Here is a 13,969-nt window from a genome sequence, read left to right as displayed (position 1 = left end):
CACGGTGAATTGTGTTCACACATAATGTTCTCTGGAAATATTCCTGAGCCCATTTTGTGATTTCCAATACAGAAGCATGCCTGTATGTGATGCAGTGCCCTCTAAGGGCCCGAAGATCATGGGCACTCAGTATGGTTTTCCGGCCTTGACCCTTACGCACAGAGATTCTTCCAGATTCTCTGAATCTTTTGATGATATTATGCACTGTAGATGATGAGATGTTCAAACTCTTTGCAATTTTACACTGTCGAACTCCTTTCTGATATTGCTCCACTATTTGTCGGTGCAGAATTAGGGGGATTGGTGATCCTCTTCCCATCTTTACTTCTGAGAGCCGCTGCCACTCCAAGATGCTCTTTTTATACCCAGTCATGTTAATGACCTATTGCCAATTGACCTAATGAGTTGCAATTTGGTCCTCCAGCTGTTCCTTTTTTGTACCTTTAACTTTTCCAGCCTCTTATTGCCCCTGTCCCAACTTTTTGAGATGTGTTGCTGTCATAAAATTTCTAATGAGCCAATATTTGGCATGAAATTTCAAAATGTCTCACTTTCAACATTTGATATGTTGTCTATGTTCTATTGTGAATACAATATCAGTTTTTGAGATTTGTAAATTATTGCATTTTGTTTTTATTTACAATTTGTACTTTGTCCAAACTTTTTTGGAATCGGGGTTGTAGGATCACCAAACCTCAAAATTTATAATCAGACACCACCTCAATACCAGGAAGTTGTGCTCTGTGTGAAGTTTAAAATGAACTTATGTGAATGTCACACGGCCAAAAGTCCGGTTATAAAATCTGGATTTAGATATCCATATCTAGAGTGTTTCTATATCCAGAAATATATCTCCAGAGCAGTGGCGGCTCCTGAATTTTTTTTTAGGGGGGGCAATTTTCCCCCGTTATGTCTACACGGACCATAAATGTCCACAGGACTGAAGTAAATTGACCTAGGTAACAAGTCAGCTGTTCTACAGAATGTTCTGTCAATAGATTTTGTACTTCAAACTCCATGACCAGCAAGAATTTTACAGACTGTGCAACTTAAGGACAAACAGGAAAGTGCACTTACTGTAACAAAACATTGTAAATAGTTGGCTAACATAACAATAGCAGTTGAATAAATAGATGAGTGGATCTTTAGATCTTGCAATTACTGGTATTTACCAAGGATATTACCAAAGTGCTAACTCTCAGAGCAAAGTGTGGCAAATATAAAAATGCACATTGAAAACATCAAAAGTGAACGGATTCTGTGACTGTGTGTGTGTGTGTGTGTGTGTGAGTCACGAAGTCAACCAAACCCAGAAAAACACCACGGTGACTGGAGCCCTCAGTTTCGTCTTTGCCTCGTAGAGCTAACTCGAACACTCCACAAAATTTCACGCATTGGATGAGCTGGTTTAATATGTGCCTGTTCTTGCTCACCTCATCGTTGTGGCAGTGAACTGCTAGCCTGTAGCCCTCATCCAGTTGTGTAGCGATGTTCACTCTCCCAAAAGCCGAAAATTTCAGGCAGCTGCCCACGTGAATCTTTGATGACTCATGTTTTTTTATTTTCTCCGATAAATGATGCATGTCCGAAACTCCAGTGACCGTCCAAGCAGTGTTGTCCGTGGAGCCACCTCCAGGGTGGAAAAGTAAGCAGGGGGAGCAGAAAACCCTGAGGCATCCTCGCAGCCAGCTCGCCAGGATTTGCGCTGGGACCATGTTGAAGTAAAACCTCGAGTATATGATTTCCCCCCTTGTCGAAATTTGTTTTATGTTTAGATTTAGTCGAGGGGGTCCAGCTTGTTTTGTTGCCAATTTAGCTCGATTTGATCGCTGACTAAATAGAGAAAATCGAATTTCTGCCGTTGCTCGACTGAAATCGAAGTTCTAAATGGCATGGAAACACGTTAGCTAGGCTGAAATTGAACCGAACATGATTTCTCGTAATCGAGCTACACGACCTAGATTATGCGATTTTTGCCGAGCTACTTAGTGCATGTATACCCTATCGAGCTACGTAGTCGAGCTACTTACTTCAGCACTGCCCCTTCCGGAAGTGACGAGTGATGAGACCACAAGCGGGAAACACAACAGCCTCGGTCGGCATGACAACAACAGTAGTAGCGAGCAGCAGAAGAGGTCAGGAGGAAGAGAAAATGGCGAGCAGAAGCGTGCACTTCTGGAGCAATGAGGAGACAGAGTTCATGCTCATCAGCTCGTTCTTCTTGTGAATACGGAACTGATAACTTTGTTTATACTCTTGAATAGCTCTTCTTCATGATGACAACCGGAAGTGTACCAACACGATGGGGCGTGTAGCGCCACCTGTGGCTTGGGTGCACAATGTACCTCACACAATAGCTCGATTTCCTTGTGTGCATGTAGGATTGGATTTCTCTGGCACCCCTGCTGGGACCCTTTGCTCGATTACCGACAGCAGCTCGATTTGGATGTGCATGTAAACGCACTGACTGGAACTTCTTTTAAGGACCACACTGAATTGCTTTCCACATCCATCTCACCTCAGAAACTGAGCGGATCGAACGCAACTTTGCCATGCTTCGCAGTGATGTAAGCATGTTAGGGCAAGCCCCCCCGGAACCCACAGAGATTGCATTGAAGTGTCAGTCAGGAGAAAAAAAATATATTAACATGGGACTCCATCAGTGAACTCTTGGGTGATTTTCAGCGTGACTGAAATCGTCCCAAAAGGGGTGGTACTCTAGAAGCAAGACCACCCTGATTGGACAATGATACCCAGAGACAGATTAAAACGGCCTCGAGCAGCGCTAGTGAAAGTTTGTTTTAAAAAAAGAAAAAAACTTTTTTTTTTTTTTTTTGGTAGTGCGTCGCCCAATCGCCCTTATGCACCAGCCGCCCTTGCTCCAGAGTTTGCATACACTTCTGGCAGGGAGTGCATCCACACATACTGTTTTCACTGGAAGCCTGTTAGAAATTAAAAGAAGGCCAATTAAAAGAGCACACTACGGTGCAGGATGATTAAACAGGTTGTTGTCTTCACAGCTACAGGGAAAAGCTGTACTTTATATTCTTCAAGGGGGTGTCCTGGAAGCCAGGCAGTTGTGTAATATATTTGGACTAATCTTACACTGTTATAATATATCCATAACAGCTAAAGATGACTGAGGCCAACTTCCACACGTCTGCACCTCTTTATTGCAACTCTCAGACTGACACACACAGGCAACATCCAGGCATTACTGCATAACTAAATCACCACTAGATGGCTCTGTTTAACTACCAATAAAACAGAAGGGTCTAACTAAGCAGTTATAATATTAATATATTACATTCCTCCCCCTTAAACTATGAAGTCCCCACTAATAATAACAACTCATACTTTACAAAAAAAAAAAAATTTCCACCGGCAATTTACTTTCAGAGATTTAACAAAATCACTACTGCCAACACAATCGATTAGACCCATTTTTGCCCCATTTCCATTTTAGTCCCAGGAACTCTTTTTTTTTCACAATTTTGTATGAACAGGAACTCTTTTGTTTTCAGGAACAATGTTTCTCAGGAACTGACTGATCACAAGGTGAGTCGTTTAGGAGGCGCCCTCTCTCTCAGAGGGTACCTGCGCCCAAACACCTCAGGGGAGGTGGTTGCTCGGTTGTCAGGTGTCACTGCCTTGTCACAGGCCACTGAGCCTGATAAAGATGTTGCATGCGTCTCCTTAGCCTGCATCCGAGGCAACGGTGTAGCTTCAGGTGAGTACGGGCTACCACCTACTGCTCCAGGTGTGCCTCCCCCCAAGTCTGCATGAACCACTGCAGGGTAGTTGCTGGTAACGTCCATCTGCTCATCCTGGAACTCAAATGTCTCCAGACTGGACAGCCAGTTGTACAGCAATGGTCAATATGGACTGGGCGTCGGTTCACCCCATTCCACACCAGGTAGGTGACTGGAGTTGTTAAGACCGACAACAATAGCAAGACCGCGAAAAGTCGCCATTTTTAAGCGACGAGAAGCAGCAGCTGTACAAACGCGAAGTCATCCATTATTGTTGTTGTTGCTGCTTCTCTTCTCCGTGTTGCTGTTACTTCGATGTACGTGCCAAGGTTTATGCAAATGCAGTGACGTAACTGATGTATACAGCAACGTAATGACGTGGCTCCCCTTAGCACTCCAAGCTATGGAAAAGCAAACTGGTTCTCAGCTGGCTCGCAAGTTGAACAAGTTGTGAACCAGCACCAGCACTGGCCCCGAACCAGCCCTGGAACTGATTTCGTGGAAAAGGGCTAAGACTGACACACACAGGCAACATCTAGGCATTACTGCATAACTAAATCACCACTAGCTACCAATAAAACAGAACTACCAATAAAACAGAAGGGTCTAATTTAATAACTTGTAATATACCAATATATTACAAGTTGCCTCCTATATACTCCTATACGAGTATACACTGTCCAGTTTTGTCCTGTTAAAGCTCTGGTACTGAGCGAAGCCATTCTCTCAGACTTGGTCTGGTGTGCCATCCTCTCTTTTTGGCAAACTTGAAAGCATTTCCAAAAAGGTCAGGGAATGACGTCATCAGATTTAACTTCGCGGCATCTTCAGAACTATTCAGACAGAACAAAATTGGCTTTAACACAACACAACACAAAATCATATGAGAACTGTATATTTTCTATACAACTCACTTATGCTCATGCAGATTCCGGATGAAGCGCAGCAGGCCGAATGTGTTCTCTGGGTAGGGCTTTTTCTTACCATCCATTTTTTGCACAAGCTCAGAGGGCAACTGGAGAAGCAGGTATTATAGAAAACCATTTAAGAAAACTTTACGATGCACAAACAAGTATTCTGTAGTCGTCTCATGAATGACATTTGCATGGTGAGATCACTGATGCAGGCTATTGCATGATATAATCCCTCATAATAAACAAAGCAGAAACATGTTTGTAAATCTCTGAGCAGAAACAGTTTAACAGTTTACTGTTACAGGTTTTTTCCAACAACTACTATCAAAGAAATTGTAACTACCAAATTCATGGTTTCAAAATTTGCACGTCTTTTCACAATCACATTGTTGCACGTTTCATGACAAAAATGATTCTATTAAAATACAATAAACACAATATAAATGAAACACAGTGGCACATCAGTATTGTCTACTGTAATGTGGCTGAGAGACTTAAGTCAGTATTCAAGAGTGAAATCTGGTTGGACTCACTTTTGTTCTCCAGTCTGAGAAGCTTTTCCCTGCTGTAATTTCCTCTATAGCAGAAAGGAGGTCTGGCTCAGCATTGCGGCAGTTCTGCACATCCTTTTCATTCCCCAGCCTTTTTAAGTACTCCAGTTTCCTGAAAATAAAAAAAATAAAAAAAACTGTGAAAAGCAACACAACATGCAAAATTCAGTTTGTGAAGTATTTCAAATTAAAAAAAAAAATCTAACTATAAATATACAATGCAATTTCAGTTTGTATTACAGATTTTTCTTTTTACAGTTGCAAACAAAAGAAATTATAAATAAAAACTCGATAAAAAACTCGAAGATCTTTACCTAAATACATAACCTACTCATTCTAAACCTGCCGAGCTTCGCCAGCAAAGCTCTCAAAACTCATAGTATTTTGCTTCCATTCAAGCCTCGTTTCGAAGTCTGACCAATAAGAACGCTACATTTTTGGTGGTAAATTTGATTTTCTTGATTTAACTTCCGGGGCGGCACGGTGGTGTAGTGGTTAGCGCTGTCGCCTCACAGCAAGAAGGTCCTGGGTTCAAGCCCCGGGGCCGGCGAGGGCCTTTCTGTGTGGAGTTTGCATGTTCTCCCCGTGTCCGCGTGGGTTTCCTCCGGGTGCTCCGGTTTCCCCCACAGTCCAAAGACATGCAGGTTAGGTTAACTGGTGACTCTAAATTGACCGTAGGTGTGAATGTGAGTGTGAATGGTTGTCTGTGTCTATGTGTCAGCCCTGTGATGACCTGGCGACTTGTCCAGGGTGTACCCCGCCTCTCGCCCGTAGTCAGCTGGGATAGGCTCCAGCTTGCCTGCGACCCTGTAGAAGGATAAAGCGGCTAGAGATAATGAGATGAGATGAGATGATTTAACTTCCATATATGGAAAGCACACGCGTCGGGCACGCCCTGGGAAACAGCTGACTGTCGACAAAAATGCACAAAATTTTGGTGAGCATGGATTAGTATAAAATTTATAGGCCATGTTTTTTTGAGAACTGGCTGTGTATAACACGGCTGCATGGCTCGCTAGTCAAGCCTATGTCCTACAGGCAGTTTTTGGTGCAAAAATGATCGCTGGAGCTGTAAATCGCTCAAACCAATGACAGGCTCAATGTCCGGTATAGCTCTTAAAACAATTGTTAACTCACCTTTCGCGATCTTTTTGAAGTTTGAGATAAAGTTAATTTGCATAACTCAGCATACGCCATCTTGTGTTTGCTTTGAATATGTTTTCTTAGGTTTGTAGTATTTCCATATTCTGCACTAATGGCCTTCTGGCATATGATGCAAACTGCATACTTCTGTTTCTTGTCTTCTTTTTTAAAATATTTCCAGACAGAGCTTCTGTCTTGAGTGTCTTCTTGCGTTTGGTTTGCGTTGTCCTCGTCAGACATTTCAAATTTTCGCTACCACATAAGAATACATGGGGACCGAGATTTCAGGTATTTTTGCACATGCTCGGTTATGATTTTCGGTGGTTAAAAAAAAAAGAACCGAAATGACTGAATTTTTGTGTGGCAGTGGGGGCGTGGTCAAGCGTCAGTCTGTGATGGGAGGGCGGAGTTAGGGAAGGTAAGTGGCAGAATCACTACACCTGATGGGAATTAACCTGTGTTTGTGTGTCTTCTCCAGTGACCGTGCCCTATAAAGGAGAGAGAGAGCAGAGGAAGGGAGCTCTTCCCCAACCTGGACGCTTGTGTGCGTGCATGTGTGTCAGAGTGAATATAAAAGCTAAAAAGCTAAATAAACAAGTTTTTGAGAACTCAGTTCTGGCCTGCCGTGCTTCTGTGCTCCACCCACCTAGAACTCTTGCTACAGTGGTGCCGAAACCCGGGACTCGGAGTACGGAAGAGAACAGCCCCATGGAGTCCTCCCCCTTCAAGGACCTGGTCCATGCCCTTGCCACGGCCCAACAGAGCCAGCACCAGGCGCTGGTCGCCCTCCGGAAGGAGCAAGAACAACGATTCAAAGCCCTGGTGCTGGCGCAGCAGGAAGATTGCCAGGCGTTCCCGCACCGGCTCGCGTCGGCGGGGTCCACCATCACCACCGGCGTGGACCCTCCCCACCTCACCCTAACGAAGATGGGTCCGCAGGACGACCCCGAAGCCTTCCTTGCTATTTTTGAGCAGGCAGCAGAGGCATGGGGTTGGCCGGTGGAGTAGCACGCAGCGCGCTTCCTCCCCCTGCTAACGGGTGAGGCGCAGCCGGCTGCGCTACAGCTCCCCACCGACAGCCGGCTGGCCTACACCAACCTCCACAAGGCCATCCTCCAACGTGTGGGGCGCACACCGGAACAGCAGCGGCAGCGCTTCTGCGCGCTGCACTTGGAGGAGGTTGGCCGGCCATTCGCGTTTGGCCAGCAGCTCCTGGACGCCTGCCGGCGGTGGCTGAGGGCCGACAACCGCGACGCCGAGGAAATCATCGACCTGGTGGCGCTGGAACAATTCATCGCCCGACTTCCGGGAGGAACCACGGAGTGGATCCAGTGCCATCACCCAGCGTTGCTGGATCGGGCCATCGAGCTGGCGGAGGACCATATGGCGGCTGTTCCGACGGCAGGACAGTGTGTCTCTTCTTCTCCCCTCTCTTCTCTCTTTCCCTCTCCCCCTGTTCCTCGTCCTTGCCCTGTTCCCCCACCGTGGAGGCGGGAGCCGGTTCCACCCCAGCCAGCCCGCCGCACCCGCGGTGCCCTACTGTTTACTACTTCCGTGTCTGTGTCTTCCACCCCCTCAGGTGAGTGAACTCCGGAACACCGGTGCAGAGAGAGAGCTTGGGCCGGTATGCTGGCGCTGCAGGGAGCCAGGGTACCTCCAGCATCAGTGCTCGGCGATGGAGGTGGGCGTGGTGGTCTGGATCCCCGATGCACCAGAGACCGCCCTCGATCGGGCTGGAGCGTATCGCATACCAGTGAGTATCCAAGGGGATACGTATCAGGTTTTGGTGGACTCCGGCTGTAATCAGACCTCAATCCACCAAAGCCTGGTGCAAGAAGAGGCATTGGGGAGAGCACAATTGGTGAAGATGTTGTGTGCGCACGGGGATGTTCACAACTACCCTTTAGTGTCGGCCCACATTCTATTTCGAGGGGAGAAATTTAGAGTACAGGCGGCGGTTAATCCTCACCTTACCCATTCGATAATTTTGGGGACTGATTGGCTGGGATTTGGGGAATGAATGACTCATTTAGTGAAGAGTGGGGCCTGCCATAGTTTAGTGGGGGGAGGTCCCGGTGTGGCATTGGTGGGAACAGCTGTCACAGAGCCGTCTACGTCATCACCGTGTCAGAGTGAGGAGCCGCAGGCATCTCCTCCTGCTCTCGGGGAATCCCTCGTGGATTTCCCGTTAGAGCAGTCGCGAGACGAGACCCTGCGGCATGCGTTTGACCAAGTGAGAGTAATCAATGGTCAAACGCTCCAGCCAAACGCCACACCGTCCTTCCCCTATTTCTCCATTATTAAGGATAGATTATACTGAGTGACGCAGGACACTCAGACTAAAGAACCGATAACTCAGCTTTTGATCCCAAAGAGCCGCCGGGAATTTGTATTCCAGGAGGTTCACTTTAATCCCATGGCTGGACACTTGGGGCAGGATAAGACACTAGCCCAAATAATGGCCCAGTTCTACTGGCCAGGGATTCGCGGCGATGTCCATAGGTGGTGTACAGCGTGCCGTGAATGCCAGTTAGTAAATCCAGCGGCCATTCCAAAAGCGCCTTTGCGCCCTCTGCCATTAACCGAGACCCCATTCGAAAGAATTGGGATGGATCTTGTCGGGCCATTAGATCGGTCAACACGAGGATATCGCTTTATTTTAGTTCTGGTGGACTATGCAACGCGATATCCAGAAGCAGTGCCTCTTCGCAATATCTCAGCACGCAGTATTGCGGAAGCACTCTTCCGCGTCATCTCCCGAGTCAGAATCCCCAAAGAGATTCTGACTGATCAAGGCACTGCGTTTATGTCACGCACGCTGCACAAACTGTATGGGTTACTGGGAATTAAGCCTATCCGCACCAGTGTTCATCACCCACAAACGGATGGCTTAGTCGAACGGTTCAATCGCACCCTCAAAAACATAATTAAAAAATTTGTAAGCAAGGACGCACGCAACTGGGATAAATGGCTTGAGCCCCTGTTATTCGCAGTGCGAGAGGTCCCACAAGCCTCCACAGAGTTCTCCCCGTTCGAATTATTATACGGGCGTAAGCCCATGGCATTCTAGATGTGCTGCGTGAAAATTGGGAGGAGGGACCTTCAACAAGTAAAAATGAAATTCAGTCCGTTAATCGACCTGCGCGCTAAACTCCACACCCTCACACACTTAACCCAGGAGAATTTGCGGCAGGCCCAAGAACGTCAAGTCCGTCTGTACGACAGGGGCACGCGCCTTAGGGAGTTGACACCGGGAGATAAAGTACTCGTGTTGTTGCCCACGTCGAGCTCCAAATTAATTGCCAAGTGGCAAGGACCCTTTGAGGTCACACGATGAGTCAGGGATGTCGAATATGAAGTGAGGCGAACGGACAGGGGCGGGGCGTTATAGATTTACCACCTCAATCTGTTAAAACTTTGGAGCGAGGAGGTCCCCGTGGCGTTGATGTTGGTGGTTCCAGAGAAGGCGGAGCTGGGGCCAGAGGTTCAAAAAGGAAAATTGACATCGCCCACTGCTCTGGTCCCCTGTGGAGCCCACCTCTCCCCGACCTAACTCGCGGAGGTCGCCCAGTTGCAAACAGAATTTTCTGACATGTTCTCGCCCCTGCCCGGCCGCACCCACCTCATAGAACACCACATTGAGACATCCGCGGGGGTAGTAGTGCGCAGCCGCCCTTACAGACTGCCCGAACACACAAAAAAAGGTGGTTCGGGAAGAACTCGAGGCCATGCTCGAAATGGGCATCGTCGAGGTCCACAGTCCACAGTGACTGGAGCAGCCCAGTGGTCTTGGTGCCCAAGGCCGACAGGTCGGTCCGGTTCTGTGTGGACTATAGAAAAGTCAACGCGGTGTCTAAATTCAATGCATACCCAATGCCTCGTATTGATGAGTTGCTCGATCGACTAGGCACGGCTCATTTTTATTCGACACTGGATTTGACAAAGGGATATTGGCAGATCCCCTTGACTCCGCTATCCCGAGAGAAAACGGCCTTTTCCACACCGTTTGGCTTACACCAGTTCGTCACACTTCCTTTTGGGCTGTTTGGGGTGCCCGCTACGTTCCAGCGACTTATGGATAGGGTCCTCCGCCCCCATGCCACCGACGCAGCTGCATACCTAGATGACATCATTATTTACAGTAATGATTGGCCACAGCATCTAAAACACCTGAGGGCCGTCCTTGGGTCGCTGAGGCGAGCAGGTCTCACAGCCAACCTGAAGAAGTGTGCAATTGGGCGGGTGGAAGTACAGTATCTGGGCTTCCACTTGGGCAATGGGCAGGTGCGTCCCCAAATCAACAAGACAGCAGTGATTGCGGCCTGCCCAAGGCCCAAGACCAAAAAGGGGGTGAGACAGTTCCTGGGGCTGGCTGGCTACTATCGTAGGTTTATACCTAATTATTCGGACGTCACCAGCCCGCTGACTGATCTCACTAAAAAGGGGGCACCAGATCTGGTCCAGTGGACGGAGCAATGCCAGCGGGCTTTCTCTGAGGTAAAGGCTGCACTGTGTGGGGGGCCACCATTACACTCCCCTGACTTCACTCTCCCCTTTGTTTTGCAAATGGACACATCGGACACGGGGCTGGGGGCTGTTCTGTCCCAGGAGGTGGAGGGGGAGGACCATCCAGTGCTGTACATCAGCCGGAAGCTGTCGGTGAGCGAGGGTCGCTACAGCACAATAGAAAAGGAGTGCCTCGCCATCAAGTGGGCGGTCCTCGCCCTCCGCTACTACCTGCTGGGGCGCCCTTTCACCCTCTGTTCAGACCACGTGCCCCTGCAGTGGCTCATGCAAATGAGCACCATTATTTGCCTGTCCTACACCCAGAGTAGCTGAGATGGAAAACTTTGAGGGCGATTTTCTCCCTTTTCTGTTTTAAGAAGTATACACTTTCAAAAGGCCACACATTCTTCAAATATTGTCAGATCTCCACATGGAAGGCATCATTGGAAAGCTTAGAAACTGTACTTTCTGAATCTGTCAATAACTCAAAATGCCCCAGGGCTGACATGTGTCCCTGGATTCTGTGATCTGCCATAATGGTGCTCATTTGCATGACATTAAGGAAAGCCCTACCCCCTACGAGCTAGCACGATACTACTTTCATGTAAACAAAGATCACCACGTCAATTTTCCTTCCATGCAAAGTATGCCCAACACAATTATGAAGTACAAAAATAAGTCCTAAAGTATACTTTAACGTTTTGTGGTTGAAAAATTACTCACACCGTAAGAAAGAAAGATAGCACGATGATGACACAACTAACACAACACTAGTTTCATGTAAAGCCTCGGTCACAACCGGCCGTACAGTACGCGCTCCTATGGCCGGTCTACATGCAAAAAACGCATGAAACGCATGAGAGTGCGCGTGTGAAACGCACGAGAGCGCGCGTGTGAGAAGCACGAGAGCGTGCATATGATGTGCTGATTTTCGAGCCGCAGACCGGCCGCAGAGGTTCTTTGTCATGTCAAACAAACTCTACGGGCGCTTACGTTTTTTTCAGGTTGCAAGACAAACTTACGGCCAACGCGCGTCTTTCTCCGTGAACAAAAAAAACTGCAGTGATTTGGGAAACGCCAAAAATGACATGGCCAAAAAATCGTACGTCCGGTTGTAACCTAGGCTTAACCAAACCACAACACTCTACGTTACATGCAAAAATAACCACACAGCCTTAGATTAATAAACTTACCCCATCAGAAAGAGAAACGGCGCCTTGCACACACCAATGCCTCCGATGGAATCATGTAATCCTAGAACGGTCCGTGTATCATCCGATCATTCAAGTATTCCATTCAATCTGGAAAACGAGGTTGCGGGGGTTTTTTTTGCTAGAAATGGTTATCTCCGATGTAAATACCGAGTGTCTGTTTGCTTCGCGGTGTTTGTTCCTCTGCGCTCTGTTTAGTAACTCATTCCATAGTGAAATCACACGCCTGTATGCAGTTAAGTAGCCATGCGCTCAACTCGGATCATACAGCTGATTCGCGGAAAAAAACAACAAATGACTTAAATCGTCATGTGAATGGCCCACATGGTAATTTACCCCCCCCAACAGGCTACAGTCCTGACAAAAACGAGACAATTTGCAACAAAAAATTTATGCTTTTCCAACAAAACAATCTATTATCTGAAATACTGATTGCATTCTTCAAGGTCTCAACTTGCACATGATGGAAAAAAACAAAAATCACAAATTTCGAAAAAAAACGCTTCTTTTGTGATTATCTCAGATTCGTTTCGGCCGACATGTGTCCCTGGATTCGGTGAGGGGTCACATATTTTAGATATAGGGGCGGCACAGTGGTGTAGTGGTTAGCGCTGTCGCCTCACAGCAAGAAGGTCCAGGTTCGAGCCCCGTGGCCGGCGAGGGCCTTTCTGTGCGGAGTTTGCATGTTGTCCATGTGGGTTTCCTCCGGGTGCTCCGGTTTCCCCCACAGTCCAAAGACATGTAGGTTAGGTTAACTGGTGACTCTAAATTGACCGTGGGTGTGAATGGTTGTCTGTGTCTATGTGTCAGCCCTGTGATGACCTGGCGACTTGTCCAGGGTGTACCCCGCCTTTCGCCCGTAGTCAGCTGGGATAGGCTCCAGCAGTGGTGTAGTCTACGTGATACGCAGGTATACGCCGTATGCCCACTGGAAAAGCTCAACGATTTCCGTATACTCACTGAAGAGCTCAGTGATTTGCGTATGCGCATACGCCTACCGAAAAATATATTCGTTATTTGAACTGGCCAAACCAACGTCAACATTGTCAGATGAATGTTCCACAGTTCCATTCCTAGATGCCTGTGTTCACCAAACGCGCTTGAGCGCTACAAGCGCCTCTTCAATTCAAATCCTATGGGCTTCATTTATTAGACGCTGACAGAGCCGACTCAGCACTCAGGGCGTTGCGAGTTGATCCAAGAGCAGAGAATTGACCCTTCCGGGAGCTCCGCTCCCCATAGCAACTGTTGCTATGTCAGTCAAGCCAGCCGTCTGTAGACCCCTTCACAGTAAACGTCATTAATAAGTAAGAGTAAATTGTGCGCGCAACCTCAGCGACGGTAGAGACGAGAAGAAAGATTTGGAAGAAATGTCTAGTTGTTGTGTTGTCGGGTGTCAGAATCGTAGCAGTGATGGGGTTAAAATGTACAGAATTCCAGCAGGATCTCACCCATTCCAAAAAAATCGCCGACGTCTATGGCTACAAGCCATCAAACGTGTAGACTGGGATGAAAGCACTATCAAAAATGCGCGGGTTTGCAGCGCCCACTTCATCACAGGTAAGATCAGGCTATTTATTAAATCCTTCTTTTTTATTCTTTCTAGTCTTCGTTTATTGATGTAGCAAAATACTTTGGTAACGTTTGTCTGATTAGCTGGGTCATAGTTACACAATGTAATGAATATTGTTAGCATGTTAACTTAGCTTTGCATGCAATTTTGTTTGTAGGAGAGCTCTCGCTTGACTCAAGCAGTCCAGATTTTGTGCCATCGTTATTTGTGCATGCCGAAAATCACAATTTTAAAGCAAGGATGGAAAGGTAAAATTGTGTGCCCTCACTCCAAATGCCAACTTACGTTGACTGCTGTAACCTAGCTCCCGCCCCGTTCA

General features: G+C 47.3%; 1 protein-coding gene across 5 annotated transcripts in view; it reads right to left on the bottom strand.

Annotated features, from left to right (window-relative positions):
- Positions 1 to 3,150: 3,150 nt before the first annotated feature.
- LOC132895057 (uncharacterized) overlaps positions 3,151 to 13,969 on the bottom strand; it is a 41,407-nt gene continuing 30,588 nt past the window's right edge. For all 5 annotated transcript variants that reach the window (XM_060935245.1, XM_060935237.1, XM_060935260.1 and 2 more), the window contains 3 exons: positions 5,200 to 5,329; positions 4,667 to 4,767; positions 3,151 to 4,585 (listed from right to left, as the gene is read on the bottom strand). In XM_060935245.1, the coding sequence (XP_060791228.1) occupies positions 4,447 to 4,585; positions 4,667 to 4,767; positions 5,200 to 5,329 (370 nt within the window). In that variant the 3' untranslated portion in view covers positions 3,151 to 4,446. The remainder of the gene's footprint in view (positions 4,586 to 4,666; positions 4,768 to 5,199; positions 5,330 to 13,969) is intronic.

The sequence above is a fragment of the Neoarius graeffei genome, chromosome 1 (assembly GCF_027579695.1).
Source record: "Neoarius graeffei isolate fNeoGra1 chromosome 1, fNeoGra1.pri, whole genome shotgun sequence".
Classification (NCBI taxonomy): Eukaryota; Metazoa; Chordata; class Actinopteri; order Siluriformes; family Ariidae; genus Neoarius; species Neoarius graeffei.
Note: the sequence above shows the minus strand (reverse complement) of the source record. Positions and strands in the feature narration are given on the sequence as shown.